At 43.4% G+C, this 26,036-nt stretch overlaps 3 protein-coding genes across 6 annotated transcripts; all 3 read left to right on the top strand.

The window, feature by feature from the left end:
• Positions 1 to 150: 150 nt before the first annotated feature.
• On the top strand, positions 151 to 6,715 carry arl6ip1 (ARL6 interacting reticulophagy regulator 1). Its single transcript, XM_029508812.1, has 6 exons — positions 151 to 288; positions 1,123 to 1,256; positions 1,764 to 1,883; positions 3,122 to 3,239; positions 3,683 to 3,767; positions 5,736 to 6,715. The coding sequence occupies exons 1-6, from the start codon at positions 253 to 255 to the stop codon at positions 5,852 to 5,854; spliced, it is 612 nt and encodes a 203-aa protein (XP_029364672.1). The 5' UTR covers positions 151 to 252; the 3' UTR covers positions 5,855 to 6,715.
• Positions 6,716 to 7,098: 383 nt separating this feature from the next.
• On the top strand, positions 7,099 to 19,125 carry fus (FUS RNA binding protein). Of its 4 annotated transcripts, none has more exons than XR_003840997.1 (15): positions 7,099 to 8,222; positions 8,459 to 8,628; positions 8,724 to 8,898; positions 9,114 to 9,337; positions 9,628 to 9,823; positions 13,234 to 13,268; positions 16,050 to 16,091; positions 16,685 to 16,794; positions 16,923 to 17,052; positions 17,124 to 17,219; positions 17,356 to 17,479; positions 17,661 to 17,758; positions 17,874 to 18,006; positions 18,208 to 18,842; positions 18,946 to 19,125. XR_003840997.1 is itself a non-coding variant. In XM_029507679.1 (15 exons), exons 1-15 carry the CDS (start codon positions 7,221 to 7,223, stop codon positions 18,245 to 18,247), a joined length of 1,611 nt encoding a protein of 536 aa, XP_029363539.1. In that variant the 5' UTR covers positions 7,133 to 7,220; the 3' UTR covers positions 18,248 to 18,924. The 4 variants fall into 4 exon arrangements, 3 of the variants coding, with proteins under 3 accessions (XP_029363538.1, XP_029363537.1, XP_029363539.1); XM_029507679.1 differs by lacking the exon at positions 18,946 to 19,125 and having other exon boundaries at positions 7,133 to 7,233; positions 8,198 to 8,222; positions 18,208 to 18,924; XM_029507678.1 differs by lacking the exon at positions 18,946 to 19,125 and having other exon boundaries at positions 17,877 to 18,006; positions 18,208 to 18,924.
• A 1,472-nt stretch (positions 19,126 to 20,597) lies between these two features.
• Positions 20,598 to 25,719, top strand: LOC115047042 (transmembrane protease serine 9-like). The gene is made up of 10 exons (XM_029507680.1): positions 20,598 to 20,696; positions 21,936 to 21,956; positions 22,053 to 22,202; positions 22,306 to 22,562; positions 22,743 to 22,888; positions 22,968 to 23,271; positions 23,358 to 23,529; positions 23,782 to 24,035; positions 24,150 to 24,247; positions 24,339 to 25,719. The coding sequence occupies exons 1-10, from the start codon at positions 20,662 to 20,664 to the stop codon at positions 24,660 to 24,662; spliced, it is 1,761 nt and encodes a 586-aa protein (XP_029363540.1). The 5' UTR covers positions 20,598 to 20,661; the 3' UTR covers positions 24,663 to 25,719.
• The last annotated feature ends 317 nt before the right edge of the window (positions 25,720 to 26,036 follow it).

Raw genomic sequence — 26,036 nt, 5'->3', positions numbered from 1 at the left:
CTTTAGTTAAATCTGTCAGGTATGTTTATAAGTCAATTGACTTTCATTTGACGTAACTAAACCAAGAAAACGACATTTCCCAGCATGCCCCTGGTCGCTTTGACGCAGGTTCTGGGATAAAGCGATCCAGCCAAGACTGCGACCGTTAGTGACGCTGGGGCGGTCAGAGGAGGCGCCTGATCCGCCGCTGCTGCTCTGCGAAACCCAGAAAATACAAAAACAAAAATCTGAAACCAAGCTGGTTCGGTCAAGATGACTGAAGGTGATAATAAAAGCGCCAACATGCTGGTGAGTGCCGTCCAGATTCTGAGTTGGGCTGTATTTAAATTTAAATGTTTCTGTTAGCTGTGGGTGTGTTTCACTAACGTTAGCATCGACAGCTAATTTTAATCCAGTGGCGGTGGTGTCTTTTTTTTTTTTTTTTTTTTTTTTTTTACTCTTTTAACAATTTGTGCACATAACGTGAACTTTGCACCTCCAACTAGCGGCCAACTAACTTTCAAGCTATTTAGTTTTATTATGTAATAATTAACCCGGCCATAGGCGGGGACGTTAGCTAACAGTAGCTCGCCAGTTTAATGCGCTTTAGCAGGTTAGCGTAGCTTAGCTCAGCGGAGACCTCTGCCCGGTCTGTTAGCGGGTGATAAAGACTCTGCCTCGGCTCCTTCAGCCTCTCTGAACAAAAAGAACAAAACAAAGTCCAGTTTGGATGTTTTAACTCCATGTAGCTTGATGCTAATTGTTGGCAGCGCTGATCTACTGCACAGTCGTGTCACAGAAGTGCGTCGTCACCGACAGCTTCCTCATGGTCACCAACTTCATAGATAGATTTATAAAACTTCACTGATCCGGGTGAGATTTACCGAAATGTAACATTTTCAAGGGTGAGAATTTAATTACGTAGATTAAAATGAATATGATCAGTCTGCATCTGTGCCTTTGAGGACAGATTTTAAAACTGCATTGATTTTTAGTTCAGGCTGGATAAAGCAGGGACTCCTGTCCTTGACCTTTAAAGCAGCATCACTGATTAAACATGCTGGTGTCACAGAAATGTTGTTCCCAAGCTTCAGGAACATGAATGTTTTTATGTGTTGGCTGAATGTGTGTAACTCTGTGCAGGCTCAGGAAACAGCCCAGCTGGAGGAGCAGCTGCAGGGCTGGGGCGAAGTGATCCTAGCTGGGGATCGTGTCCTGCGCTGGGAGAAGCCTTGGTTCCCTGGGGCCCTGATGGGCGCTACCACCGTACTCTTCCTGTGAGTCTGTTTGTGTGTTCTGTGTCACAGCAGGGCGCATAGTTGGCATATTGCACATTTCCTGCCTCTCTGCAGCTAAACATTCCTGTAAGACAGTATCTAGGTTAACAAAGCTAATTCACGCTGGTTTAAAGTGAAGGTTGAAGTGTGCAAGTTTGAAGGCTGTGTTAAACTTCCCCAAATTGTTGACGCTCAAAGCCAGAGGAAGGAAACTGTAGATTTTAGTTTATGACCGTGCTGCAACATTTCAGGAAAAAAAAACAGTAAGTCTGTTTCCAGTTAGTACTAAATGACGTATTGTTCGCACAATGCATTCCTGTCTTATATTCCCAAACACACCCCCTCCCTATTGATCTCTGATTCACTCCTGGTGGCAGATGCTTTTTAAAGTTACAGTAGCAGGATGAACCTGCAGGAGTCTCTGTCTCATGCAGTTGCTATTTAAATGCCCCTGTAATATGATGAAAGTGAGCACGTTTTAACAGCCGTGTTGTCTTGCTCCTCCAGGCTGATTTACTACCTGGACCCATCAGTGCTGACTGGGCTCTCCTGCACTGTCATGTTGCTCTGCCTGGCTGACTACCTGGTGCCCACCCTTGCACCCCGAGTCTTTGGCTCCAATAAGTGGTGAGACTGATAATCAATTCAGTTATTCTTCTTTTTGGTTCCTGCTCTCAGATATCAATGTAAGAACCCTTTCTACATTTATTTTTGATTCCAATTTTAAAATTCAGAGAGGTTCGGGGGGGGGGGGGGTCGGTTGTCTTTCAGTGACTTCTTTTTGCCCTTCCTAATAAGACCGAAAGCTGTCACATGAGACCGGTCCATAGGGTGTCCAACCACTTCATAGGTCTTTGACATTATCTAGTGCTGACAACAGCCTCTTGACCAGCTGTGAGTGTATGATGGTGAGAACCAGACACCTAGGACAGGATAGAGTAACAGGCCCTAGTATGCAGCATGTTAAGCTGTCCTCCGCCAGATTCCTTCAGCCTGTCGGTGTACAACCCTTCATCAGCAGAGCATGGCCTGCTCTCCTGCACATTCCACAGACTGCAGCAGACACACAGTGTGTCTGAAATCCTAGCACATTACTACCAACCTCCTCAGAGTGTTTAGTTCAAAGGACATGAGACAAACTTGTGAGCTCTCTATTGTTAGTCATAGTTGAACAAAATGTAGCTATTGATCTATGATGTCTGAAGGTTGTGTGAGATTGTTGTACTCCTGCAGAGGTCCAGTTGGTCAGATTTAGCTGGAGTGTCTGTTTGCCTCAGTTAAAAGAAGCCATCATAGTCTGGTCATGGTTGTCGATTGGCTCCCTGACAACAAGGACTGAAATAGGGAACGATGGCTAAGCAGAAAGTGAAGGCCACTTTTCCCAGCTGCGCTTCCTCCTCCAGTCAAGCCCTTCTCATTCTGATCTGTGTCTTATCCCTCATCTATATTTTTAATTATTTTTTTTTAATTCAAAAGTCTGAAATGCAACATTACCATAAGAGGACAAAGAACCTGCGTTTGAATTGTCTGACCAGGGGATTTCTTTTAGCTCTAATGGAGACTGCATGCTGAAAATCTGGGGATTTCCTTCTTCATTATAAGAAATAAGTTGATGCAACATCAGTGGCTTTATTGTCAGCAAGTTTAAACGGAGGCTTGTAGATATGAACATTGGTAGGTCTTTTTGCTGTTGAGAAGCAAGGACTGTTTTGTCTGTGACAAACCACAGTGAACTTACTGACTTCCTCAGCATTAGTGAATGTTTATCTCTAAACACAACTGGCCACACAGTCTGAACTCTAAAGATCACTGTCTCTAATGTTTGTCTTAATAATCACCCCATCATCTTCACCCTCTGCATGCAGGACCACCGAGCAGCAGCAGCGTTTCCATGAGATCTGTGGTAACCTGGTGAAGACCCAGCGTCGGGTCGTGGGTTGGTGGAAGCGTCTCTGTGCCCTCAAGGAGGAGAAGCCCAAAATGGTACTTGTTTTTTTTTTTTTTTTTTTTTGTTTTGTTTTTTTTTTCCCCCCCTCCCAAGAGCACACAGGCTAACTGAGCTGGCAGACTGTGCATGAGAGCTGCATGCTGTCATGCACAGGCTGCAGTAAAAGGGCGTTTATCTGCTTTATTTCAATAATGAGCTTTCTCTGTGCTCCAGATAAAAATATCCTCAGCTGATTTGGCCTCACTGCGCCACTTCAGAGCTCAAACTGGGTTACAGGCTGTGCTAACCAGCTTTTTCACAGCCTGCATTAACACTGTTAGACACACTGTTTCACAACTTTCTTTAATTCGATGGCAGCTTTGTTGCCTCCTTAAACCGTTACATCTGCTCTGAAGCTGAGCAGCAGAAGTATTGACTGATGCTATGCATGATGTTGTGTTGAGGAGCTGAATGTCATGTGACCTCCTGCTCTCCACAGTACTTTGCCTCTGTGATCAGCAGCCTGCTGGCAATGGCATGGATCGGACAGCAGGTGCACAACCTGTTCCTCACCTACCTAATTGGTGAGTATGTTACAACCTCCAGTAATTGTAAATATCACACTGAACTTGTTCATAAATTATGTTACTCAATGTGACTTCCTATGATTCCAAGGCACAAAATGTCACTGACCTTAAATGTTTCTGAAGATTAAACATTCCTCTGAAATATGTTAAACTTTCACCCACAAACCACTTCAAGAGGGTCAGGTGTTTAATGGCTGAGGAGTCGTAGCTATTCAATCCAGTGTTTGGATATTTAATTTCACTCTCAAAACCTGTTACGGTTTTTTGAGGAATAAAATTAATGAAAGCATGAGGAGGAAATGCCTCTCTCCTTTAGATGAAGCTGGGTTGGTCCGTGATGAATGTGGCACAACAGATTTTCACATGACATGGCAAAAACGGGAAGTAAGCAACTGTTTTCTTTACATTTTGTAACTGTGGAAGAAAAATCTGCAGCTGATACTGAAAGTGTCATCACATGTGCACCAGGCTACTGCTTATTGCTGCACTGATGTGGGTCAGTCCCAAAGAGAAGGCTGTTACAGAAACAGAGTTGGTGCTGTTCCTCACGTTAATGGTAGACGATGATGAGGTGTTGACCCTTCAGTATGCAAATTGGAACTCAGGTGGTTTTACAGGGCAACCTTCTCTCAGCTCTTCTGTGAGTGAAAAATGAACCAAGGACAAGTGTTGATGGAGCAATGCCTCAGGGAAAGTGGTGGTTGGTGTGTCAGCCGGTCTGCCTGCAGTCAGTCATCAGTTATGTGTGCTGAGACATGTTGAGGATTGATCCAATGGGAAAACAAACAACTGAGAAGAGCAGCCATCTGGGTTTTAATTATGGGATGAAATTTAACATTTTACAAATCAGAGTAAATCAATTTTAATGCCTTTTCTTCTGTTAATCCATCCTCGAATTAATTTTGCAACAGTTGAAAAAAATAATCCACACAATTGGAAGATGCCGACTTTTGGGTATGATGGTCTTGGAGTTGTTGGAGTTTTTTTTTTTTTTTTTTTTTTTTTTTTTTTTTAATTTTATTATTATTTATCAGTGGGCCGTAGTTGTCACTTGATTCCTCTGTAACACTAAGTACATTATGTGCTTCCTGGATCAAAAACTCTTCTCTTGAGCAGCAGATCAGTGTTTCCACAGTTCAGCTGAGTGAAGTCCCTGTCCCTCCCTCCCTCTAACCCCCCAAATAATTCAAGGAATTACAAGATTCTTGGAAATCCACATGATGTTTTGAAATATGGCTCTTCTGGCATCATGGTTTGAAAATTAATCGTCAGTTCTCTGAATCAACTGATAAGTGGTCCAGTAGTCAGTGTAACCCCATGTCTCTGTGGTTCAGCTGTACAGAGATGACGCTCAGCTTTTTCTCAGTGTCATGAGCTAACTGCAGAACGAGTATAAAGGGTGCTTCATACCAGCAGCCTCCTATGAATTAGTCATAAAACTACATGGAAGCGATGCTTCATTTATAGCTAACTGTCTGTGCTGTGTTCATTGTGTCAGTATGAGACACTTTTTTTTTTTTTTTTAACCGAGGGCCTACAAGGTCTTAAAATCACATGAGTTTGAGATGGTCTGATCAGACAAAGTGGACCTGACAACATCAAAAGCTCCTCAATATAAAAACAGAGGAGACCTTTTAGCTATTTATCTCAAGGGTGATTTGTTTTGAAGCCACAGTGATGTAGAGTCACAGAAACTTATTTTGATCCTGCTCCCTAAACCTGGACCCAGATTGTGAATTGGCTCTGGGTCTGTAAAGTGACACATTCTACCTAATGCCTACCATCAGTGGGCACGATTCACCCATTTTCACCATGTGATGATTACATTTATTTCATTAATCACCATATCAACATGTGCTGTTTTTATATTTCCTGTCCATCTGAAGCCTTGGCCTGATACTCAGACCAGGTGATGGATGTACCGCCTGATCACTGATGCCCTCGGCTTTGTTTGCTCTGCCACAGTGAGTTTCCTGCTGCTGCTGCCTGGCCTTAACCAACACGGCATCATCACCAAGTACGCCGGCATGGCCAAGAGGGAGATCAACAAGCTTCTGAAACAGAAGGAGAAGAAGAATGAGTAGATGAAAGTAATGAACCACACTGTGGAAAGAAAGGTGGAAAGAAGTTATTTTTGAGAAAGGAGGACGAAGAGTAAGACCCAGCGGGCCTCGTCCTCGGTCTCTATCACAGAGCCAAGACACCTTGTTTTGTTTTCTTCACGTTGAATGAGTTTCATTCATTTCAGGTTTTTTTTTATTATTTTTTCCTTCCTCCCAAAAAAATTATATATAGCTATATATATCTATATATAATTTTTTTTTTTGCGTTCTTATAAATTGACCTGCCATGCATGCAGAAAGTTATCTGACATTGTCACAAGTTCATACACGTCACTGACACATTCAACACGTGCACACCACTCTTCCCTGTCACATACAGTTAAGTTAAACTCCTTCTGTTTCTTTGAGTGTGCTACGTTTTAAGATGTCAGTAATGCTTTGAAGCCATTCCCTCTTAGATTAAGTGACTACTGAGCATTTTTTGTAGCATTACTGCATCATTATCGACCTGATTCCTCAGTCAGGACTTCTTTCTTTTTCGCTGATTCTGCTTTAGTTGTATTTAAATGGCATCGATACAAAACTGGATATTAAAGCAGAGCTCACCAGGAGTGAAACTGTTTCTAGTTACAGACCTACTGCTGTACTGCTGATAGCTGGCCTCTGGTCTTTTAGCTCCTCTGTAAAAGGCTCACCTGTTGCTGCCGTGGGCTGTTTCTGTGTAAATATGCTTGTCCCTTACTGTGTTTCTGTTGTCGTCATCCTCTGTCCTTATTTATGTTTACTCCTGTCTCCTTTTCTCTGGTGTGTGTCTCTCAGCTCATGTCATTTGTCCTTGTTGGAGATCTTTACAAAATTTAATAAAGTTTGATTTAAATTAACTTCACCGGCCTTTGTGCTGCTTGACTTGATCAGATAAACTGAATCAGCAGCAGCAATCTACAGTCTGAGTAACAAATAAGATTTTTCTGGAATGAAAAGTCCAGAAGTTATTAAATTTACTAGTGTCAGCTTCAGACTTTCCAACACAATAGTCACATTACTTCAATAAACGGAACCAAAGATCGATTTTTCTTCTGTCAGCCAAAATAAAGAATGTTTGTCAGGATTATTCTGATGAGATGTTCATGTTATCTCCTCCACAGACGTCTCCATTCTTTTATGTAATCTCTGCTTTTAAGGGCTCCGAAGTTAAACCAGAAAAATTATTCCACGTTTTACTATTTCAATTATTGAATGAGTTGGTTGCTATAGAAACAGGCCGCAGCGCCCCCCGCGGTCAGAGAGAGAACTGCGGCTCAGCTGAGCAGACAGGACACCGGCTTCTTCATCCTCCTCCTCCTCCCGGTTCAGTCCGGTAACAACAGTCGGTTCATCCTCCGCAGAAATGGCGTCTAACGGTAGGAAACACCCCGTCTGTCCGGGGTTCGGAGCACGGTGTCGGTCGGAGGACCGAATCGGACCCGGTACCGGCTCAAAGACGCTAGTTAGCATTTGACGGTCGACCGAAGAAGCTAGCCGCTAGTTATATTTTTTACATTTAAGCTAAACGGTGTTATGGTGCTCATTCTTTATTAATTCATGTGTTAACGAGCAGCCTTTAAATATTTCATTTATTACATTTAACCGGCTGAAAGGAGACCCAGACCGGGCAGCTAACACCGACAGACGCGCTCCTGGCGCCGTGGACCGACCGTTAGCTTAGCGGGCTAACCGGGGCTGCTAGCTCCGCTGACCCAGTTTCTACCGGCGGCCCCGGGCCCCCCACAGCCGGACCCCCCACAGCCGGGCCCCTGCGGTGGAGACGGCCTTTATTAAAAGACACATAAATCCCGCCCGGCTGCCGGGACTCCGTCTGACCGACATTTCTATTTATTTCACCACAGAAAGTCATGTTCATGTGAACCCATCAGCCATAACATTATGACCACTACCAGGTGAAGGATAACGTTGACCTGTTACCGTTACCATGGCACCCGACAGTGGGTGGGATATACCTGGTTGCCATGGCACCTTATTTCCTCAGTATAACTAAATGTGTAATGGCTGTAACAGACAGAGACACACAAAGAACTTACAGCAGAGGCAGAGAGGCAGAAACACGTGTTTCTGATTCTGAAAAAGGCAGATGGTGTGTTTTTCATCCATCATGCTCAGCATCCGGCGTGTGACAGAATTACATGTTTGTTTCACGCCTCTCTTTGGCAGGGTTCATCAGTAAACAATCTGCTGATTCCCACGAGTGCATGTATTTGTTACTGTACAATGTGACATTTGGATCAACCTTTCTGGAAATAGCAACAGTTGACAATTCAATTCATAATATTGATGCCATATTTTTATTTTTATTTTCTTATCCCATAGATTACTCCCAGACATCTGCCCAGGGGTAAGTCTTTAAACACTCATCATAAACGGGACTATCGCAGCCTTTTGTGTAGAAACCTTTCAATCATATATTGCTGCACAATAGAGCTCATCCATTTATTTTATTGGACCATAATGAGTTGAGGTCCTAAAAGTAAGAAACAAATTAAAATGTGAAGACAATGTGAAGACGTGCTAACTCTTAATGGGTCACATTTGGTAAACTCTTTATACTGGATGTGTGAATCTTGTTTGCAGTTATGGGTCCTATGGTGGAGGTGGAGGTGGTGGTGGTGCTAATCAGGGCTATGGCCAGTCTGGCCAGAGCTACAGTCAGCAGGGCTACGGGGGCTACAACCAGGGCTCTGACAGTAGCTCCAGCTCCTACAACCAGGGAGGGTACAGCGGCTATGGTCAGGCCCAGTCAGGTAGAGGCCGAATGCGACTATGCAACACCGCACAGGTTTTCTCATCCCCACATTGTCACGTTTTACTGAATGTCCCGCTTTCTCTGTTCTGTCAGGCGGTTACGGTTCTCCGCCCTCTAACCAAGGGGGTGGGGGTGGTTATAATCACTCCAGTCAGTCCTACAGCTCTGGAGGCTACAGCAGCAGCAATCAGCCTTCCAACATGAGCTACAACCAGCAGTCCTCCTTTTCTGGTTACGGCCAGCAGCAGCCTCCTTCATCCTCTGCAGCGTAAGACACCGTAGTCTCTATGTCAGTTAGTAGAGATTTAACCCTGTGTGGAGATAGGGGTTTAGTGGTGACTTCCATGTAAAATCTCCAACTTCTAAAGTGTATGGAGAAGCCAAAGCTTCTGAAGAAATCCTTTGATGAGCTTTTTTTCTATAATTGTGCAGCAGTGGCCTTCATGTATTTCATTGATTCTTATCATCAGCTTCTCTTCACAGCTATGACGGTAACTCACCGGCCCCTGGATATAACCAACCACCCAGTGGGGGACAGGGCGGAGGTGGTTATGGGAGCAGTGGAGCACAGACTGGTGGATATGGAGGCAGTGGGAGCCATCAACCGCCAGCCCAACATGGAGGAAGTCACTATAACCAGCCTCCGGGCTACAACTCTCCTCCCCCACAGAGCTACAGTCAGCAGACCCAGTATGGTCAAAGTGGAGGTGAGGAGGAAAAGTTATCAGCATCTCTGCAGACAACAAACATGAACATGAGGCAGGATGTAGGGGCCTCTCAGATTTTCAGAGGAACTACTCTTCATTCACAAAGATCTCTTCATACACTGACTTATTGTCAGTGCTAGACATCTTTTCTGAAAAATAATTTTGCTGCCAAATTGCTGTGTTGTTTATAAACGATTTTCTTGGATAGAAATAAGCCAAAGTAAATAAAAAGTTAAATTGATGTGTGAAAATGAGAAAACTGAGGTCAGAGTGTGTCACTATCATCTCAGGATACGGGGATGACAGCCCACCGATGAGTGGAGGTGGTGGTGGAGGATACAGTGGTCCTGATGGAGGTTATGGAAGCCAGGAGGGCCGCGGCGGTCGAGGTCGTGGCGGCGGATTTGGAGGTCGTGGGGGCAGTGGATATGATCGCGGGTTTGACCGAGGGGGGAGAGGTGGACCGAGAGGAAGAGGAGGCATGGGGTGAGTGATTAAAAATCACACAGCATCCATGTTCTCAGTTGTGTCTTGGTGGGTCTGTTGGACTGAATCTGAGTACAGTGATGCATGCACATGTTTTCTCACCTTTGGTTATTTGTGGATCCGTGTAGACAGAAGCTTCTCTTCCACATTTGTAGCTACAGGCTAGAGCCATTGAGAGGTGTCTGCTGATGTGTCAAAACTTCCCCAGCAAGTTTCATTCTTGGGAAAATAATCTTCACAAAGCACGAAGAGTTGTTTGTCTGCAGTGATGACTGCTCAGGTCTCTGTTCTCAGAGTGTCTCGCCAAACAGACATCCTGCTCATATGAACACATACACACATTTAAAGTTTATCAATGTTTCACACCTTCTTCAGTTAAAGTAGACTGAACATCAGGCTCTGTGACGGGGAATCAGCTCCTGCAGCAGATTACAAAGAGGTAGAATGGGAACTAGAGCTGCACGACATGCAAAAAACATTGTTGTGCAATTTCAGTCAGATTAGTCCTTTTATTTTCACAGAAAAAAATTGAGGATGCTGAGATGTTTGTTGGTCAGGTATCAAACAACGTTGTGACATTTACCGTCATCAAAATAGAGTTCAGCTCATGTACTTTATTTATTGACCTTAGCCACATCATTATTTTGATATTTTGGTAAATTGTGCAGCTCTAATAGAACAATGTTGTGTCCTCAGTTGTCCACATTAGTACCTCAAAATAACAGACTGTAATGTAACATAAAATCTGCTCCAGATAAAGCTAGGAAGAGAATCAATATTGATCCAAGTGGAGAACAAGGTTTGTTGTCAAATTTATCACATCCTGCTCACAAGAGGTTGTTATATAATTTTTTGGTCCAAAAATGTTCTAAATTGGAGTCAGCGGTCACAGACATGGACATTTCTGCAACAAGCGAGTCAACATTGCAGTTAGAGAGCTTTTGATGTTACGTTGTAATATCAATGCTGATGTTCTGATATAAGCAAATGCAAGCTGTGTCCCAATTCAGAGTCAACAACCTTACAGAGGGTGTGTGCTGGTCTACAGAGGATTTATGTTTTGCGTCAGTACTAACAAACTTGAGTTATTCAGGCCCTTAGGAGCATAAGCTGTCCAAATACTGACATAAACAGTGTGAAATGGGACAATCCGGTGATGCCCAACTGTGTCAGTTGGTCATTGGATGCGGTCTCTTAAGGATCAGACGCTGAACTGAAACACAGCTAAATTGTGGAGATGTGCTTCATAATTGATACTCGTGCAACAAACTGCTCCACTTCTGTGAATTTGCATCATGAAAAACTCAACCACAGTCATTTGAATTCTTGCCTGCTCTGGTTTGAGTTTACAGCTCTGATGTGTTGAATGTCATGAGCTCACAGAGGGAAGCTGTATTTGTTCAGAAAGAAAAGGTGGTGTTTCAGAGTTGACATCATACCACACAGGGGTTTGGAGTTAATGCCCTCGTGGACGAATGTTGGTCAAAAACCACATCAGAGATTCAGAATCTTGATTGTCTAGAAGCTGCAATAACAATAACAACTCTAAAGAGTCATTAAATAAAATGAATGATAGTGCTGCAACACATTCAGCCTCTCACAGCTGGACTGGCTCCTCACGTCTCTCAGATTTCAGTTTGTATCAAACAGAAACAGAAGCAGTCTTCATGAACCTTGACCTTTTCAGTAAGAGAGGAGGGAACAGTGAAATAAAACATAGACAATCAGATTAGAGTGGAACCTTTTCATTCAAACAGCAAACTAAACATCTTCCAAACCTATTCGAAACTTTCTGTGTCACAATATGTGGTTCATATTTGTCCTTCGCTCTAAATACAGAAACTCTGTGTACAGCAAACTCTCCACTGTCTAAACCAGCTGGATGCTGTCGTGTTCTCCGTCATAGAACTTCTCCTCTGACTATCACAGAAATGATGGTCAGACATTAAAAGACATTAAAACCCGCACTTTGTGCTGAAACAGAATCCAGTTAAACCAAACACGAACACAGTTTGAAAATGGATTTGTGAAGCCTTGAAAGTTGGCTCATGTCATCAGTTAGAGACTGAAACCAAATAGTTTTCCTGTTCAGCTTTAGGAAGCAAAGATAAAGAAATGAGAACTTCGTCGTAGAATAAGTGAAGCTCTAAAGTACGAACTGGGCTGGTAAGGTGTTTTCTTTTTCTTAAAGACACTGCACAATATTTCATGTTCTTCTATGTAACTAACGTTTGGTGGTGAGCTTCCAGACCAGTCAGTTTGTCATGTCATCATGTGATTTTTCATCCTTTCTGGGCTATATTTAAATCTCCTCCATGTGGAATCCATCACACTATCCTTTAATCAGGCAGGAGACACTGATCAACAAAGGCATGATGACTGATCTGTTGATGAAGGGACATGTAAATATGAGTTTTTTAAGAAGCCACTGGTGCTTTTGTCTCCTGTGGTTTTCAAAGCAGACAGGATCAGTGTATGTGCTTTTTAAAAAAGGTACAAACTGAGCAGGTGTTGAAAAGGAAACTCAAGGCAGAAGCTACACTGGCACTAAAACAGTATAAACAGCTACCCTAACTACATATTTGTCAAGTTAGATTTTTTCCAATGGGCATCGAATGTGTATATAAATTTCAGCTAACTTATACAAGCCAAAGCTAATATGTCTTTTCCTTCTTCAAGTGTTTTTTGTCTGCAAGATGTATTTCCATGCCAAGTAATCCATGGCCTTCAGTCTGCGGCCACACGCCTCATGCCACTAAACATTGCCATCACTTCCTTTTTCACCTGTTACCACCCCCCTTCCCAACCAGCCCTGACAGATAACTGTGTCATACTCTGCTTTAATCAATCTTTGAATCTTCTCCTAGGCTTTTACCTTCTCTCCAGGCTGGCTTTCTGCTCTTAAGCCATCATTAGGGAAATTCCAAAATGGGGCAAGTCGACAGACAGTTAATAGCTTTCTTGTAGTTGAAGGAAAACAAAATCAGAAAGTACCAACAATTTGGGTGATAATGGTAAAATCCTCAGAGTGCCTGTTCTGGGGGTTAAGGTTGTCTGAGACCTAAAACAAACCAAACACCAATCAGAGGTGTTAATGTTTGGGTTGGTTAATTGACAAAAACAAAGCTGTATGATGAAATAAAATGGGAAGAAGTTAGAGAAAGACTTCATAGAAATTTGGGGTAAAAATGTGACGTAAAGACGAGGTCTTTAAATTGGCCTCTGGTCCTCGAGGTTTATTCAGGAGACTCTGAACCTGATCAAGTAGGGGTTCATTAGGACAAGAGCCAAATGCAGAGGGGAGGGGTTAAAGCAGAGACTGAGAGTGAAGGTTACCTTCTACCCAATGAGAGAAATCGCTGTCAACACCCGTCTCCAATGCGTGTCGTTTCTCTCTTCCTCTTCATCAGAATGGGCGAACGTGGAGGATTCAATAAGTTTGGTGGTAAGTGACTAAAAAAAGTTTGAAGTTTGAAGAGTCACAGTTAAAGAGGGGTAGGGGGGGTCAAAGGTCAGAGACCATACTCTGGTTATGGTGATGATGCCAATCAGCCATAACATTATGACCACTGACAAGTGGCGTGAATATCATTGATCAGGATCACTGATGGACTGTGTGGTCTGACGCAACAGAAGAAGTTCATGCTGGTTCTGATAGAAAGCTGTCAGAACACAGAGATCAGTTTGTTGTGGACCAACAGACAGTCCACCACCAAGACCTCCTACAGTGGACACATGATGTCTCCGACCTGGGAAGGACCTGCCACAGCATGCATTATGGGAAGAAGACCAGCTGGTGGAGACAATGATGCTTCGGACAACGTCCTGCTGGGAAACTTTGGGTCCATGTTCATGTGGATATGACTTTGACATTTAGCACCAGGGCTTCATGGAAACAGTATTTCTCATGTCAGCAGGATCAGGTTCCCTGTCTCACTGAGACAACATTCCTGAATGCTGGTGGTCATAATGTTCTGGCTGGTCAGTGAAGTGTGTGGGTTTCAACTCAGGTATAAAATGCCATTTTAATATTAGAGGGATTTAACGTGGTTAAACTGGTTTTTGGTCAACAACATTGTGTAAACACATGCACAGAAAATGCTGATTCCAGCTGCTGGAAAAGCACAAATATGAAGCTGTGCGGGTTAAAACATCCGTAGTAGGATTGGTAATGGTGTTCGTGGCCTCTCAGGTAAGAACCCTCAGCGTGATGTGAAGAGCTCAAAGCTCCACCAGGTGGAGCTGGGTGGCCACAGGGACTGGCCTTCTGGACTCTGACGCCTTTGGTGAACAGTCACAGAAAGGAGATAAGCTCAGTCGGGAATCTGGAATCCAGATTCTGCAAATATGATGCAAGTCGTGTGTCACATGAATCCACAATACAACATTTTTATGAAAGCGGTGACTGGTACTAAACTCAGACGGAAGTTAATGTTCTGTGAAAAGATGCGTGTTGGATGGTAAAACTGGTTTTATCACACACCTGTGGAATATTTCTCAGTTCCTGTAACTGGATCTGATGGTTTGACAACAGCAGTTTTATCAGACGGCTCAGTTCAGAGTGTGGGTCAACCTGCTTTCAAACTGTCGCTTTAATTTTAATTATTATGTGTTATCAGGTGACTTCTCTCAGACATTTGATGAGGACAGAGGGATGTGTGGTACTTGAACCCACTTCCAGCTTGAAGTCTCCTATTTTTGTGTTTTTGATCAAAATTAAAAACAGTAGGGACAATGTAATGGTGGTGTCAGAGAGATGTATAACATTAATAATGAAGAGCTGCAACAAAACACTGAAATGGTAATTGACTGTTGATAGTAAAGAAATAGTCTTTTATGGTTCTTGAAAGTAGCAGGAAATAAATCTGGGCCAGGTGTATAAAAGATGCAAACCAGCACATGAATCAGTATTTATGAACAGTGTGATCATTTTATTATGTTTTATTGGAGGAAGATGAATTAGATACAGTAGAATAAATACTTGATGATTAATGCACGGAAATAATTATTTGTGTGCTCAGTGTTTCCTTCAGCAGTATTTGATCTGTTCTCATCATTTAAAGTGAGTCATTCTGTTTGATTCTACTTTCAGCACCTGACCAATGAGGTTTAAGGTTTAACCGGATTTTACTGTTGAGTTATTCAAGTTTCAGAGGAGCTCAGATAGTAATCAGACCAAATATTGGTGAAACTCTTTTTTATTTATTCATGTTTGAGTAGTGGAACGGAAATGAGGCTCGAGTGACAACAAAGTCATGTGAACGCAACCTTAGCTTTGATGGAAAGAATGTGACTGTGGGTTTCTGGTTTGGTGTGTTCACATAGTTTTAGTCTTTAATCCACAGAGTTTTATGCATCTGGACCCCGATCAAACGCTTTCTCTGTGGTGTTTTTGAGATTAATTTTCATTTGTGCTGTTGAAGTGTTCATCAGAAAAAGTGAGGAGTCTGTAAATGTCACAGTTGGACTAACACTAATGTTGTGTGGTCGGCTTGTTGACATTTTTCAACGTAATTGTCTGCGAAAAATGGTCTTGCTTGGCTTCACTAAATGTATCCTAACCGGTTCAAATGGCAGATCTGGTATCAGTTTGTGTTGAAATGAGGACTATGTTCCCCAGTTATCTGCTGAATCAAGCTGCCACTGACGCAGCATAAAATCAATCTGAAAAACTGAGAAAACATCTGAAGTTGGTTTTATGACCAGGTAAAGGGTGTGTAACCGTACAAAACCACACAATGCTTGGAAATCTCTCCAGTCCTTACAAAGACAAACATGGTGTGTCTACCTCCAGCCGTAGGACAACTAAAAAGACAACACACACTGAATGCAGAACATGGTTCTGGAGGTCAGTTTGAAGGTCAACAGATTCTGAACAAAGAGGGTTGTTCTGTTGGGCAAGTTTGTTTGAAAGGAAAGATAATTAGTGCATCAAAACAAATGCACTGACTCATGGAAACGGCAAATTCAAGAATCCAACCCAAGGGACTCCGCTCTAGCTTTGAGACTTAGTTTGAGAAAAAGAAACTGTACAGTATGTCATGGAACGAACGGTGTTTACTCTGAGGCAGAAAACCCTCGTCTCATGGTGTGATACGAGCGTCCTGTTAAACGCCTTAGAACATCGAGTGGATGGAAGGAAGTTATAGTTTGTGTTGACTCTGTTCCTTTGTGCTTCATCAAATGGTCTGTTCCACAACTAATATCTGTGTTTTGTCCTCTGAAGGACCAAGAGACCCAGGACATGGACACGGGGGGCCCGGCTTCAGTAAGTCTTCTGTTGACGCCTTTCAGTATTATCCACATGCCGATAATTTAAATAAGACATGAGCATCTAATGGGCAGATTTCCATGAAGGAACCTCTCAGGACATCTGGTAGCTCCACCAATGCAAATTCAAAGCAGCCGCTAAATGGGACGACCCGATGGCAAACCATGTGGGTCTTTAAGAGGAGCAAACTGAGCCAAGAAACACTTTGTCTCTTTGCATAATTTAGAAAAGAGCTGCAATTTCCCAGCCTGGGATAAATTAATTATATCTATCTATCTATCTAAGTGTGTGTTAGTTATGAAACAAACAATTGAAACACAAAAATCTAATGTTTCAGGCACTTTATTCAGCATAAATTAGGTTGTGCCTTTGTATTTTGGGGTCCGATATACTGATATAATGTCAGAGTAAAAGGAAAAATAATTACCATGTTACATTCAGACAAAATAACACGGAAAAACACAAAATTTCAGGGATCCGGTTATAATATGAATATCAAATTATTGTGTCTATCTGGATTGTAGTTGTATAGTGTTGTGTTTCTGTTGTTTTTGTCACTCTGATGTTTCTCTCGATGTTTGCTCACACAGTGCAGGACCAGGATAACTCTGATAATAACACCATCTTTGTCCAAGGCCTGGGAGACGACTACACCGTCGAATCAGTGGCTGATTTCTTCAAACAGATTGGAATCATTAAAGTAAGTCATCGATCACTTTGGTCTTTGCTTTCGTCACATTTCACTGTTCTTTGAAAATGGTCATCACAGTGATGTGTGCATTCAACTCCAGAGATGGATCGTTAGTTCTTCCCTCCCTCCTTCCTCAGGTCAACAAGAAAACAGGCCTCCCCATGATCAACCTGTACACCGACAGAGAGACGGGGAAGCTGAAGGGGGAGGCCACAGTTTCCTTTGATGACCCCCCCTCAGCTAAAGCTGCCATAGACTGGTTTGATGGTATGTGGTTTCTACGTTTTTTAACAAGGTTGGAGTTCAGTTTTGTTAAAGGTCTGATCGTCCCTCCTCAGGTAAAGACTTCAATGGAAACCCCATCAAGGTTTCCTTCGCCACCCGCAGAGCCGACTTCGGAGGTCGAGGTGGCATGAGGGGAGGACGTGGACGAGGTGATCTGACTGACATTCATTAATAAGTTTTCCAAACTATCTAAATTTTGTGTGTTCAGAGAATTTGTAAACTGTCACTGCAGCAGACATAATAATAATAAAAATATACATAATGTCATTTACTCTTTCTCTGAAGGGCCGATGGGGCACGGAGGATTTGGGGGGGGTCGAGGTGGAGGTTTCCCAGGAGGCAACGGCGGTGGTGGAGGAGGTGGAGGAGGAGGGCAGCAGAGAGCTGGAGACTGGAAGTGTACAAACCCGTGAGTCAGGATTTGAGGATTCGACTTTTCTAATAAAGTCACTAAAGGAGTCAGAACTACAGACACCATCAGCTCATCCTGCCTGCCCCTCCACCTTCAGTCTGGAGCTGCTGAAAACACTTTAACCTGACTTTAATCTGATCTTTTGTGCCTTTCACTTTTTGTTTTTTTATTATTCCAGAAACTGTGGCAACCTGAACTTCTCATGGCGTAACGAGTGTAACCAATGCAAAGCTCCTAAACCTGAGGATGCCGGGGGGATGCCCCCCATGGAGAGAGGTCAGTTTTTATACCATGAAAAGGAAATGTAAGAACAGAACAGACTTCTTTAGTCGTGACTCCTTGGGCCTTCTTGGTCCCTCCTCTTCATCAGATTGTGCTTCTTGTGTGTCAGGAGGTTATGGTGGAGAGCGTAGAGGGGGATTTGATCGAGGCGGCTTCAGGGGCCGAGGCGGTGACCGTGGTGGTTTCAGAGGAGGCCGAGGCGGCGACCGAGGAGGATACGGCCCCGGCAAGATGGACGCAAGGTCAGAATCTCTCAGCCATCTTGGTGTTGAGCTTTTGTACATTCAGAACATTACATTTAAAAAGATATTTTACCTCTGACTGAACTCAGAACTGCGAGATACTTCAGAGCAGCAGCTCACAGGCTGAGGGGGGGTGACAGTTGCTCAGGACGTTTAGGAAAGACGGTCTTTGATGGTTTGATGTGTGTTTGTTATCTCCAGGGGCGACCGCAGACAGGAGCGACGGGGCCGTCCCTACTGAGTCCTCATCCGAGGGCAAAGACTGTTTGTGTCCACACTGGGCACACCCACTCATTTCACTTTTTATAGAAGTATTGACCTTGACCCTCTTGAATTAGTGTGTCGTACAATGTGACTTCCCACAGTGGTTTGTTTGTTAAATTTCTTCCTGCTAGGTGCGGCCCGTTTAACAAATCTCATTATCATCGTAGAGCTTTTTCTTGCCCTTTGCAAACACAGACACAGCCCTCCTACACTGAGCAGAGTCTCGTTGAACTTTGACCTCCTTTGCTGAACACAGAGCTCTCAGTCTAACAGTGTATTGAAAAAGCAAGTGACATTAGATCAGTTTCGTGTTCTCCTCTGAAACCAGTCTGATGAGTCCTATTGTTTTCTCCATCGAATGATGCATCATTGCGTGTCACTCAGATGACATAAGCCATTTATGACAGAAGCTTTTAAAAACAACACAGTCACTGCAGACCTCACTTCCTGGTGTTTGGAGTTACAGTTGGTGGTTTACCAGTCGTTGTAAAATGTTTAGTGGAGAATTGAACTTCCTAGTTCCTCAGTCAATCTGATGATGATGATGAATTAAAAGAGGCCCTGCTGTAAAGGTTGGGAAGATATGTTGTGTTTTTATTGTAATGTGCATGTGCTGGTTTTCAAAAGAAAGTGTTGATAAAACCAAACAAAGTCTCTGGTCCTTGTTTTGTTCAGATGCAGCTCAGACGTCAGAACCAACAGACATGATCAGAGTCTCAGCTTCTTCAGGTTCAAGTCTTCACTCAACAAGGATTTCATTCACACGGCTAGTATTGTAACTCTACTACAGGTAGAAAGAGCACCTGCAGGGCAACAATCTTTGACACATCAGTTCTATTTAAATGTCCTTTTTTAATGAGTCAGCTTGACTTGTATCTGTTATCTGCTCTGAGGCAGATGTATGCATTCATTAAAACTCTTGATAATTATATCTAATCAAAGATTTATTTGAGAGCTCCAGCTCATACTTTGAAAAGGAAAACTGTAAAAAATCCACGATCCATGTTATCTTGTTTTTGTGGTCAGAATATGAAACATTTCTCTGTTTAATGAACTGAACTGAACTGCTCATTCAGTTTATTACAACAACCAACTTTCCCTTCTTTAACAGCCACACAAAACAAAAAAGCTGCCACATCCAAACTGTGAAACTGACGTTAACAGCCACCTGAACATGATGCTCCGGGGATATAAAGTAATTTAACATTTCCCAAGATAAAAATCACAATAAGAAATAAAATAGAGGTACATTCATTTTCCAGTTTAGTTTGATTCAGTTTAAAGTTGAAAATGAGTCATCTGAGGACGTGAACCTGCAGCTACAAGTGAGATTAGAGCAGATTAATATCACATTACGCCGCTGGCCCATTTTCTAGTTCCACTTGTTCTCAGACAGCTGACGGGACCTGAGATCCTCAGACTGTTTCCTGGTGCAGAGCTGGCAGCTCTGACTCATCTTTCTGGAAACAAACATTCTTCATCTGAACTCCAGTTTCCAACCCTCCAAACATCTGAAGCTGACCTTTGGGATCTGGACTGAGATTTTATCATCAGATCCTTTCTTGATCTGGACCAGACTGAGATCTGGGAGATTTTGAGCTGAGTCATCATCTTGAACTGGTTGTTGTTCTTCCAATCATTCCTGAACCAGGAATACTGTTTCCACAAAGACCTGGACTTGGTCTGAACCAGGTTCAGGTTGGTGCTAAATGTCAAAGAAGCATCCACATGAATGAAGGACCCAAGGTCACTGTTGAAAAAGCTTTGAATGTTTCTCCATAGTGGACATCGGAGGATAAATGTGATGGAGGTCAGAAACTGGAAGTTGGAGGAATGTGGAAACTCCTGTGAGCTCAGAGTCCCATCGGCTCAGAATCCCGGACAAACAGGAATGTTGTCAGGTGTGCCACTTTGGCGCCTTCTTTCACTATTCTGTTTATTTTAAACAGGAAAACTGTTATTTCAACGCTTCAGCAAATAAACTTAAATACCAGTTTAACCTGACACTTCACATTAAAATTCTTAATCCATAAGTACACACATATTATTTATGAAGAAACATGAGGGCTGAGTCCAGTATCAATAGTGAAAGTATCACTATTGGTGTTATAAAAATAAATCAGATTTGATTTATAAATATTATAAATATGGATCATATATTATATTGGACCTGGACCAGATGATTTTGAATATGAAGAAACTTTTTTGAAAATGGAAAACAAAAAGAGATAAAAAAAAAGGTTAAACCATAAAAGCATCAACATAGAGACATTGTGTGTTGGGCATGTCTCAGGCAGAAAGAGGCGTGTTTGTTTTGGAGGGCTGCAGGTTATTTAAGGCGCAGCAGATCAGGATTTCTAGATTTCCAGTCATGACTCTCTACAAGGTGACATGTGTGGCGGCTCTGCTGACTCTGCTGACTCCAGGTAAGATCCTCCTCTCTGCTCACACCTGAGACTGAGGAGACCAAACTTTGAGCTGTTAGTAAGAAAAGTGGTGTTCAGTTACGAGGAGAAATCTAAAATGTTGTTTTTGATAAAACTACAGTCATTTAATGTCAATCAAATATGTAATATTTCTAATAAACTTGAAATGTGTCATACTATAATTATTGTGTTTTTATTTTATGACATCTTTATATCAGATCCCTGACATCACAATAATAATAATAATATTTACTGAGCTGAAGTTGAAGTTTTAACCCTAACCCTTTATTTTAAGGAATATGTGGAGATCAACAGTTGTCTTCTTTGTGTCGCATGTCATGTTGCACAGACTTTCACAGAGTTTCTGAGGGAGTACGATGGGATGAGCGCACATTCCCGCTCCCTGATTAAGAAACTGATGCTGGTTTTTTAAATCGGAAGAGAAACATCTTGTGTAAGAAATCTCCTCCAGGAGCAGGAGGCGTCCTCATGTCAGACACCTCACTCTTTGATGGCATGGCTGATTTATCATGATGTATAATTACCACAGAGAGACAAAGAAGGACCAGTGTACACCCTGCAGCAACACAGTGTTTACTTTAAGGACACAAAAGCAGAGCAACTGATGTTTACACAACAACAGCAGCTGATGAAACGGCTCAATGAACACAATGAAGGAATGTTGTTTTTTGTCTTTTGTTTTGAAGAAGAGAAGAAGAGAGAAGAAGAGTTTGGTCTCGGCCTGCTCTCTATGTAAAGTGCCTTGATTTGATAACAATAAGGTGATATCTGGTTTTAGGGACCATGTTAGACCATATGGACTCTGTTTGTAGTGATTCTGTTTGTAGTCTGATTCATTTCAGTCACAGAAACCAACAAGAGAATAACATTTTTTTGGAAATGTCCCCGCACTTCCTGTCCCATCAACATGTGGACGATGTGTTTTGTAGAAAGAACGCAGAGAGTCAGGCAGTAAGACCGGTCAGGATGGAGACCAGACAGCATGACGGTGCAGAAAAAGTGTTCAGCAGCCACGTTCTAATAACCTGTGTTGACACGAGAACAAATTAATGATTCATATGTCTCTTAATAAATTCTCTTATCACAGCAGGAAGTCATAACTTTAAACTCAGAGTTCTGTTTCAATAACTGGATAATTATTTAAATATCACAGAGGATAAAATTCAGTACATAAAAACAGAATTGCTGTTTTAACAGTTTTCATTTTCTCTTTTTCAGAATCTCACTCACAAATCAATGGTAAGTCAAAGTTCCTGTGCTCACACTCTTTTTTATTAGTTTGTATCTGTTGAATGAAACCTGTATTATAATGTTGGATCTTGCCCCCCCCCACAGTATGCGGTCAGCCTCCACTGAACCCCAGGATCGTGGGCGGACAGGTGGCCCCTCTAGGCAGCTGGCCCTGGCAGGTCAGCCTGCACACGTCGGCCCATTTCTGTGGAGGCTCGCTCATCAACAACCAGTGGGTGCTGACGGCAGCTCACTGCGTCTCCAGGTGAGCTCCGACCATGAGAGGAAGCCTCCGCAGGCGCCATACAACCTGCTCCACAACAACAACTCTGATTTTCTCTCTCAGCATCAACACAAGAAACCCGACTGTGTTTCTGGGACGTCAGAGTCAACAGCAGCCGAACTCCAACGAGGTGTCTCGTGAAGTCACATTGACCATCATTCATCCCAACTACAACCCAAGAACCAGTGACAACGACATCGCCCTCCTCAGGCTGAACTCTGCTGTGACTTTCACCAACTTCATCAGACCCGTCTGCCTGGCAGCCTCCAACAGCACCTTCTTCAACGGCACCGACAGCTGGGTCACCGGCTGGGGCAACATTGGAAGTGGAGGTGGGTCTTTGGAAAATACAGATGTCACTCAAAAAAAGCTTTCCTCTAACATCAGATAATGTCCAAAGGGTCTGACCCGCTCTGGACTCTTTCCTGTTGGGTGGTACAGTCTCATGTAGTTTGTTGTAGTTTCTGTGAAACCTCTATTTTTTTGTTCTAACTGAGTTTGTGTCTCTTCAGTTCCACTTCCTTTCCCACAAAGCCTGATGGAGGTGGAGGTTCCTGTTGTGGGGAACCGACAGTGTAACTGTCTCTATGGCGTCGGCACAATCACAGACAACATGATATGTGCTGGGTTGCTGGCCGGAGGAAGGGACTCCTGTCAGGTGACCATTCCTCCACCATTTTCTCTCATATTTTCACCTCATGAAAAGTTCCCTCTGCTCAATCTTGCTCTCCTTAAAGGGGGACTCTGGCGGTCCGATGGTGAGCAAGCAGGGCTCCGTCTGGGTCCAGTCGGGAATCGTGAGCTTTGGAGTGGGTTGTGCTGAGCCCAATTTCCCAGGAGTCTATGCCAGAGTATCCCAGTATCAGTCCTGGATCAGCAGCATCATCACCACCAACCAGCCGGGCTTCGTCACCTTCACGTCCTCTGGGACTGACGGAGACCTGAACGTCTCCTGTACGGGCCTGCCGCCAGTTACAACTGGGGGAAACTCAACCACATCCACACCGCCAGTCACACCACCGGCCACCTCCGCACCTGGACGTGAGTACAAACCAAACTCTGCCCTCTTCTGTTTGTGCATAGACTTTCCCAAAATTCAGCCACAAATGGATTTCTTCTCTCTCCAGCTGTCGTCTGTGGCCAAGCTCCTCTGAACTCACGGATTTTGGGAGGAAACTCAGTGGCTTCGGCTGGTGAGTGGCCTTGGATGGCGAGTCTCCAAAAGAACGGAAATCATATGTGCGGAGGGACACTGGTGTCCGAGGACACTGTGCTGAGCAGCGCCAACTGTTTCTCCAGGTGAGACGCAGCGGCTGAAACCAGCTTTTTTTGAAGTCTCCTCATCAGCTGATTCAGTCCGATCAGTCCAGAGAAAAGTTCCTCTCTGTTTGGGTCCTTTCTGTCTTTATCTGATCAGGAGTTCTGCTCAGTAATGATGAAAAATCAGCTCTTTATTTTGTCAACACAATAAACTCAGAATCATTCAGGACTGATATCTTCATGCATGGAGATAAAGTTTTAGTTCTGAAGTGTTTGTGTAACGTCCCACAGCTCGCCCAACGCCTCAGAGTGGACAGTGATTCTGGGCCGTCTGACCCAGAACGGGTCCAACCCCTTTGAGGTGGTCCTGAATGTGACCAACATCACTCTGAGCACCCTGAACGTCTCTAACGTGGCGGTTCTGCACCTGGAGACCAAACCCACCCTGACCAACTACATCCAGCCCATCTGCCTGGACAACGGCGTGGCCTTTGGCGTGGGAACAACCTGCTGGGTCGCCGGCTGGCGCTCCCGGCTGGCAGGAAGTGAGTCCACAACGCTCTGTCATTTCTCCTGTTTACTGAGCACAGTGGAGTCACACAGCCAGGCGGTACTCAGGTTCTTCTCCTGACACCCTCTTCCTCTTTTTCCAACCTCAGCGGTCCTTCTGCAGGAGCTCCAGACTTCAGTGATGGACTGTGGGAATGCATCATCATCATCTGACAGCATCTGTTCAGGAGTTTTTACACTGGAGCCGGTGAGAGGACCATGACTGTTATTATTATTAGAAATGTTTCTGGGGGCTGCTGTAGCCCCGCCCCCTCTAACTCTGACCCTTCTGTGTTCAGGGGGACACTGGCGGTCCTCTCATGTGTAAGCTGAACGGCTCCTGGTTCCAGGCCGCCGTCTTATTGACCACCAACAGCAACAGCAGCTTCGAAACACGAGAAGATGGCGTCATGGTCTTCACCAAACTGAGCACCTTCAGAGACTTCCTGGCTGCGACGGTGGGAGTGTTCCTATCACCCTTCGCCGACAGCACCACCAACACCACAAACACAACTGCCACAACTGCTGCCATGACCACCAGCGGGGGCAGTCCTTCTCAATCCGCCCCCTTCCTCTTCCTCTCCTTCCTCCTCCTCCTTTTCTCTCGCCATCTCTTCTCATAGAAGCTTCCCCTGTAAAAAGTGATTTACATGATGTGAAGGCACAAATGAATGTAAACACCTGAGAGATGCTGCCCTCTTAAATCTGCCTCCATGGGGGAGGAACAGGATGAGAGAGGAAGTGGGTGGAGTTAAATCAGCCATCTGGCCCCTGAGGCTCTTGGGTAATGTAGTATTTTGAGGACTTCTTTCTGTGTTGGCTGAGGAGACACGCTTCCCATTTCTGGGCATTTTTATTAGATCACTATTAAACTGACAGTTACAAAGTAGAAGTGAAGTCATGTGACTTTACGTTACATCACAGAAGAAGATTTAGATTTTAGTTCAGCTTGGCATCTCTTTTTTAAATTTAGTGTGATTTCTGCTCCGAGCTGATTCATCAACACTTTTTATTTGAGTTAAGTTTCTATGGTCAGCCCTCAGAAACACTTCCTTCCTCTGATCCAGTAAATACTGACTGGTCTTTGGTCTTTGACTTGCAGTTGGGTGATGATCTGGTCTTGGTCTTCACCAGCTCCTGGACTCTCAAATCTTTGAATCATGTGAAAAATGAAGAACTGTTCAAGTTGCACTGAAGAAAGATGAGCAGAGTGGTCTCCTTTGGACCATGAAAAGATGTGCCTGCCTGTTTGGAATTATTTTTCTAAAAACCATTTTAATGGTAATTTTAAATCTGTTTAATATATCATTTGTATTTTTTGAAGATTTTAATTATCACTGTTGTTGTTGGTGTGAAGCCCAGAGTGGCTTGTTAAATAGGGAAACTCAGAGTCTGTCATGTAGCCATGGTAACGACAACTTCAATCATTATTTCTCTAATAGAGACAACAATGTGAAACTCCACTCCGCTATATTGACTTTTTGGTTTTCGGTTCCAACACAAATGTATAATAATGAACCCAAACATCAGCTACCTCGTATTCTCAGGAAGTTACTGCACCTCGATGAACAGAAAATGATTTGATTTTTTCATGAAATAAACTGTAAAAAAAATCCTGAAGAATGTGATGTGTGTGTCCACGTGTGCCGACGCTACATGAACTAAACTCCCTGTTCATTAGGAACACGCTGGCCTCCATCAGGCCTCTGACAAATACTCAGCTCAGTATTCAGTTTCTGAGCTGAGCTGAATGGACAAAATAAAAAAACACCAGTGAGAAGCACTCACACTGGACTCATTCATTTTAAAAGACTTTAATAAAAACCAGCACAAAGCTACTTCAGTTATTTTTCCAGTAAACTTTATAGTGTAAGGCTGATGGTTCATTCACTGCTGAGATACAAAGTCAAAACTCAGCGTGAACAAATGGAGGTTTGTTCTCACAACTGCTGCTGATGCTGCCGAAGCTTTCTGTGGAAGAGCCAAGTGACAACAGT

This window comes from Echeneis naucrates, chromosome 8 (genome assembly GCF_900963305.1).
Source record: "Echeneis naucrates chromosome 8, fEcheNa1.1, whole genome shotgun sequence".
In the NCBI taxonomy this organism is placed as follows: Eukaryota; Metazoa; Chordata; class Actinopteri; order Carangiformes; family Echeneidae; genus Echeneis; species Echeneis naucrates.
The sequence above is the reverse complement of the archived record's forward strand: the minus strand, read 5'-3'. Positions and strand labels throughout refer to the sequence as shown.

Excerpts from the sequence above, each read along its gene's own strand:
- arl6ip1 (XM_029508812.1), top strand. The coding sequence starts at position 253 with ATGACTGAAGGTGATAATAAAAGCGCCAACATGCTG. Across the intron at positions 289-1,122 it reads ATAAAAGCGCCAACATGCTG|GCTCAGGAAACAGCCCAGCT; the intron begins GTGAGTGCCGTC and ends AACTCTGTGCAG. Across the intron at positions 1,257-1,763 it reads GCTACCACCGTACTCTTCCT|GCTGATTTACTACCTGGACC; the intron begins GTGAGTCTGTTT and ends TTGCTCCTCCAG.
- LOC115047042 (XM_029507680.1), top strand. The coding sequence starts at position 20,662 with ATGTGTGGCGGCTCTGCTGACTCTGCTGACTCCAG. Across the intron at positions 23,272-23,357 it reads GGCCACCTCCGCACCTGGAC|CTGTCGTCTGTGGCCAAGCT; the intron begins GTGAGTACAAAC and ends TTCTCTCTCCAG. Across the intron at positions 23,530-23,781 it reads AGCGCCAACTGTTTCTCCAG|CTCGCCCAACGCCTCAGAGT; the intron begins GTGAGACGCAGC and ends AACGTCCCACAG.
- fus (XM_029507677.1), top strand. The coding sequence starts at position 8,014 with ATGTTTGTTTCACGCCTCTCTTTGGCAGGGTTCATCAGTAAACAATCT. Across the intron at positions 8,899-9,113 it reads CCTCCTTCATCCTCTGCAGC|CTATGACGGTAACTCACCGG; the intron begins GTAAGACACCGT and ends TTCTCTTCACAG. Across the intron at positions 17,220-17,355 it reads GAGGGGAGGACGTGGACGAG|GGCCGATGGGGCACGGAGGA; the intron begins GTGATCTGACTG and ends CTTTCTCTGAAG.